A 6,000-nucleotide genomic window follows, 5' to 3' on the forward strand; every position below is an offset into this window, starting at 1 on the left:
ACTTGCGGCACGTTAGAAACTGCCGGCGCCTATAAAACCTGACTAAAGTCTAAAACACCCGCACTGTCTAACACGCCTCCCTAACATAGCCCGACAAGTCTAACCCTCTATCCGCTATCCCCCCTCACTATCCTAACAATAAAAAAGCTATTAACCCCTAAACCGCCGCTCCCGTACCCCACCGCAACCTAACAAAGTTATTAACCCCTAAACCGCCGCTCCCGTACCCCGCCGCCAGCTATATTATATCTATAACCCCCTAAAGTGAGCCCCTAACACCGCCGCCATCTATATTAAAATTATTAACCCCTAATGTAAGCCCCTTACACCGCCGCCATCTCTATTAAAATGATTAACCCCTAATTTAATCTACCTACCCCCGCCGCCAGCTATATTATCTATATTAACCCTAAGTATATTATAGTTAATATAGGTATTACATTATATATATTAACTATATTAACCCTAATTATATTAGGGTTAATATAGTTAATATAGTTACTATAGTATTTATATTAACTATATTAACTCTATCTAACCCTAACTAAATTTATATTAAATTAATCTAATTCATTTATAAACTAAAATATTCCTATTTAAATCTAAATACTTACCTATAAAATAAACCCTAAGATAGCTACAATATAATTAATAATTACATTGTAGCTATGTTAGGGTTAATATTTATTTTACAGGTAAATTGTTAATTATTTTAACTAGGTATAATAGGTATTAAATAGTTATTAACTATTTAATATCTACCTAGTTAAAATAATTACCCAATTACCTGTAAAATAAATCCTAACCTAAGTTACAAATACACCTACACTATCAATAAATTTAATAAACTACAAACATCTATCTAAAAATACAATTAAATTAACTAAACTAAATTACAAAAAAAAAAAACACTAAATTACAAAAAATAAAAAAAAGATTACAAGATTTTTAAGCTAATTACACCTATTCTAAGCCCCCTAATAAAATAATACACCCCCAAAATAAAAAAAATTCCCTGCCCTATTCTAAATTAAACAAATTTCAAAGCACTTTACCTTACCAGCCCTTAAAAGGGCCTTTTGTGGGGCATGCCCCAAAGAATTCAGCTCTTTTGCATACAACAAATACAATCCCCCCCCCCTATTACAACCCACCACCCACATACCCCTATTCTAAAACCACCCAAACCCCCCTTTAAAAAGCCTAACACTACCCCCCTGAAGATCTCCCTACCTTGTCTTCACCACACCGGGCCGAACTCCTGATCCGATCCGGGCGATGTCTTCCTCCAAGCGGCAAAGAAGAATTCTTCCTCCGGCGATGTCTTCCTCCAAGCGGCAAAGAAGAATTCTTCCTCCGGCGACGTCTTCCTCCAAGCGGCAGCAAAGTCTTCATTCTTCCGGCGGCATCTTCAATCTTCTTTCTTCGCTCCGCCGCCGCGGAGCATCCATCCCGGCCGACTGCTGTACTACGAATGAGGTACCTTTAAATGACGTCATCCAAGATGGCATCCGCCAAATTCCGATTGGCTGATAGGATTCTATCAGCCAATCGGAATTAAGTTAGAAAAATCTGATTGGCTGATTGAATCAGCCAATCAGATTCAAGTTCAATCCGATTGGCTGATCCGAACAGCCAATCAGATTGAGCTCGCATTCTATTGGCTGATCGGAACAGCCAATAGAATGCGAGCTCAATCTGATTGGCTGATTGGATCAGCCAATCGGATTGAACTTGAATCTGATTGGCTGATTCAATCAGCCAATCAGATTTTTCTAACTTAATTCCGATTGGCTGATAGAATCCTATCAGCCAATCGGAATTCGGCGGACGCCATCTTGGATGACGTCATTTAAAGGTACCTCATTCGTAGTACAGCAGTCGGCCGGGATGGATGCTCCGCGGCGGCGGAGCGAAGAAAGAAGATTGAAGATGCCGCCGGAAGAATGAAGACTTTGCTGCCGCTTGGAGGAAGACGTCGCCGGAGGAAGAATTCTTCTTTGCCGCTTGGAGGAAGACATCGCCGGAGGAAGAATTCTTCTTTGCCGCTTGGAGGAAGACATCGCCCGGATCGGATCAGGAGTTCGGCCCGGTGTGGTGAAGACAAGGTAGGGAGATCTTCAGGGGGGTAGTGTTAGGCTTTTTTAAGGGGGGTTTGGGTGGTTTTAGAATAGGGGTATGTGGGTGGTGGGTTGTAATGGGGGGGGGGATTGTATTTGTTGTATGCAAAAGAGCTGAATTCTTTGGGGCATGCCCCACAAAAGGCCCTTTTAAGGGCTGGTAAGGTAAAGAGCTTTGAAATTTGTTTAATTTAGAATAGGGCAGGGAATTTTTTTTTTTTTGGGGGGTTTATTATTTTATTAGGGGGCTTAGAATAGGTGTAATTAGCTTAAAAATCTTTTAATCTTTTTTTTATTTTTTGTAATTTAGTTTAGTTAATTTAATTGTATTTTTAGATAGATGTTTGTAGTTTATTAAATTTATTTATAGTGTAGGTGTATTTGTAACTTAGGTTAGGATTTATTTTACAGGTAATTGGGTAATTATTTTAACTAGGTAGATATTAAATAGTTAATAACTATTTAATATCTATTATACCTAGTTAAAATAATTAACAATTTACCTGTAAAATAAATATTAACCCTAACATAGCTATAATGTAATTATTAATTATATTGTAGCTATCTTAGGGTTTATTTTATAGGTAAGTATTTAGATTTAAATAGGAATATTTTAGTTTATAAATGAATTAGATTAATTTAATATAAATTTAGTTAGGGGTGTTAGGGTTAGATAGAGTTAATATAGTTAATATAAATACTATAGTAACTATATTAACTATATTAACCCTAATATAATTAGGGTTAATATAGTTAATATATATAATGTAATACCTATATTAACTATAATATACTTAGGGTTAATATAGATAATATAGCTGGCGGCGGGGGTAGGTAGATTAAATTAGGGGTTAATCATTTTAATAGAGATGGCGGCGGTGTAAGGGGTCAGATTAGGGGATAGATAAGGTAGATGGCGGCGGTTTTAGGGGCTCACAGTAGGGGGTTAGTTTATGTAGATGGCGGCGGGGTCCGGGAGCAGCGGTTTAGGGGTTAATAACTTTATTAGGGATTTCGGGGGGGGGGATCGCGGTTGACAGGTAGATAGACATTGCGCATGCGTTAGGTGTTAGGTTGATTTTAGCAGATCGCGGTGGACAGGGAGATAGACATTGCGCATGCGTTAGGTGTTAGGTTTATTTTAGCAGATCGCTGGTGACAGGTAGATAGACATTGCGCATGCGTTAGGTGTTAGGTTTATTTTAGCAGCCAGTTTAGGAAGTTACGGGGCTCCAATAGTCAGCGTAAGGCTTCTTACGGCTGCTTTTTGTGGCGAGGTGAAAATGGAGTAAGTTTTCTCCATTTTCGCCACGTAAGTCCTTACGCTGCATATTGGATACCAAACTGCGCGGGTTTGGTATACCTGCCTATGGCCCAAAAAACTACGGGCGACGGCAGAAATATACGGGCGTAACTTCTAGGTTACGCCGTATATGTGATACCAAACCCGCGCAAATATTGGCGTCGCCGGCTTTTGCGGGCGACGATTTATATCGGATCGACCCCCAGATTAGAGCATAGCTCATTTCTGATGTTTAGTCCATCATGATTGCTTAAAGGACAGGTCAACACTGTAGATTTGCATAATCAACAAATGCAAGATAACAAGACAATGCAATAGCACTTAGTCTGAACTTCAAATAAGTAGTAGATTTTTTTCTGACAATTTTAAAAGTTATCTCTTTTTCCTCTCCCCCTGTACCATGTGACAGCCATCAGCGAATCACAAATGTGATTATTCTTATTCTTGCACATGCTCAGTAGGAGCTGGTGACTACAAAAGTTTAAATATAAAAAGACTGTGCACATTTTGTTAATGGAAGTAAATTAGAAAGTTGTTTAAAATTGCATGCTCTATCTGAATAATGAAAGTTTAATTTTGATTGAGTGTCCCTTTAAAGGGACATGAAACCTAAATTTTTTCTTTCAGGGTTTAGGTAGAACATACAATTTTAAACAACTTTCCAATTTACTTCTTTTATCAAATTTGCTTCATTCTCTTGGTATGCTTAGTTGAAAGGGAAGCATTGCACTACTGGTTTCTAAATTAAAATATGGGTGAGCCTAAATATTAATTACCCTCCTCTAATTTATGTGAATCTTTTTAGGCCCAAAAGAGGCTTATTGGACCAAGAGAGGAACTTGTTGTAGAAATATATAAAATGGAGGTTTTTGTTTTTCCCTTTTTTTCTTAATACTCAATATCTATAACACTGTATGGAGGATTACACTATGCTATGGATTAATGTCAACTTGTTATCTCTGACTTTGTTTCTTGCCAACTATTATTCTTTACATATATTGTTTACAATTTATAACCTCAATAAAAATTTATTTATAAAAAAAAAAAAATATGGGTGAGCCAATGACAATCAGTATATATATATATATATATATATATATATATATATATATATATGCAGCCACCAATCAGCAGCTAGAACCTAGGTTCTTTGCTACTCCTGAGCTTTCCCAGATAAACCTTTCAGCAAAGGATACCAAGAGAAGGAAGCAAATTAAATGATAGAAGCAAATTGGAAAGTTGTTTAAAATTTTATTTTCTATCTGAATTATAAAAGAAAAAAAAAATGGGTTTCATGTCCCTTTAATTCTTACCACTTACAGACAAATCGTGATGGTGACTGTTGCTATACTTTGCATAAGGCATATATTATGTAGTGTTGCATAATTTAATTAAGAGAGTAATTCAAGGACCCTAAGAAGAAGATTGTGAAAAATAAATCTGCAGTGATAAAAGAATTACACTCTTACCAATAATACATATAGCAAATATAGAACTCACACAATGCAAGTATATATATGTGTACAAAGTTACATATAGATAATGGGCTCACACTAATTACTATTATTATCATTTAATTGTGCTGCCAACTTCTGTAGCGATGTACTATGTCATTATGTGGAGAATGTTTAATATAGGAACAGATTTGTCCAGATCATAGTGAACGTACTATATAAGCTACTAGATATATTTGTCATATAGGGGAGAGGACTTATCCCAGCAGGGGCTGAAAACAATTCCTTCCTTTACTTATTACACTATTGATGTCAGAACGAAGCAAAAAACAGTCTCTTCTACAACTGTAAATCAAAATTGTGTGCAGCGGGAAATCAGACTTGTAATGATGTATTCACCCCACCCCACCACCACCACCACCTTCCACAACAGCAGACTGTTTCCCCTGCTGGCCCCAGATGATGTATAGAGTGTTATTTGATGCAGCTGTATATGTGGTTCTAATTTCTGATTGTACATAGGTCCTTAGAAAAACGTGCTTGTTGTACACAAGTTTGAATAAGTGAACAAATAGTTTAAATACATTTAAATCAGAGTTTTCTAATCTAAAAGGCAGAGTTTTCCTGTGTATTAATAAACATAGCATTGTAGTAAATTTGGGAATAAAACATTAGATCTGTTCCCTGTATTCTGTAGCTCTCAGGTGCTAAGACAATCTGTTTATAAACCAGTATGTTTCTGATCTCAGACAGCTGTTCCCTTATGGTATTCCCGATGAGTTCACTTTGGTGATAACCTTGTTGCTGAAGAAGCAGACGACAGATGAAGACTGGTACCTCTTCCAAATCAATGACCTTCAAGGATATCCACAGGTACTTCCCATCCCTATCAGCATTTTGTTTACCTTCTGAACCCATGTATCCTTTGCTTATTTCAGTTATGTGTTTATTAATATGTCACAAAAAGAGTGCCCTTTAAACTCATAAAGTGGTTAAAATACAAAAAATGGATATTTGTTTAGCTTTGTCTGTTGGTGAACACGCTATTATGACTCTCTGTCATAACCCTTTCTATAAATATTTCTGTGAATAGTTCTGCATTATTTCAATTTGTGTTTTTGTT

The 6,000-nt window shown here is 36.6% G+C and overlaps 1 protein-coding gene across 1 annotated transcript in view; it reads left to right on the plus strand.

The window, feature by feature from the left end:
* Positions 1 to 5,750, plus strand: part of LOC128644132 (collagen alpha-1(XVI) chain) — a gene marked incomplete at its 3' end in the record, with an annotated part of 36,215 nt that extends 30,465 nt beyond the window's left edge. The window contains exon 5 of the mRNA XM_053696845.1: positions 5,627 to 5,750. Within this exon, the coding sequence (XP_053552820.1) occupies positions 5,627 to 5,750 (124 nt within the window). The remainder of the gene's footprint in view (positions 1 to 5,626) is intronic.
* Positions 5,751 to 6,000: the final 250 nt, after the last annotated feature.

This window comes from Bombina bombina, unplaced genomic scaffold, assembly GCF_027579735.1.
Source record: "Bombina bombina isolate aBomBom1 unplaced genomic scaffold, aBomBom1.pri scaffold_1502, whole genome shotgun sequence".
Lineage (NCBI taxonomy): Eukaryota > Metazoa > Chordata > Amphibia > Anura > Bombinatoridae > Bombina > Bombina bombina.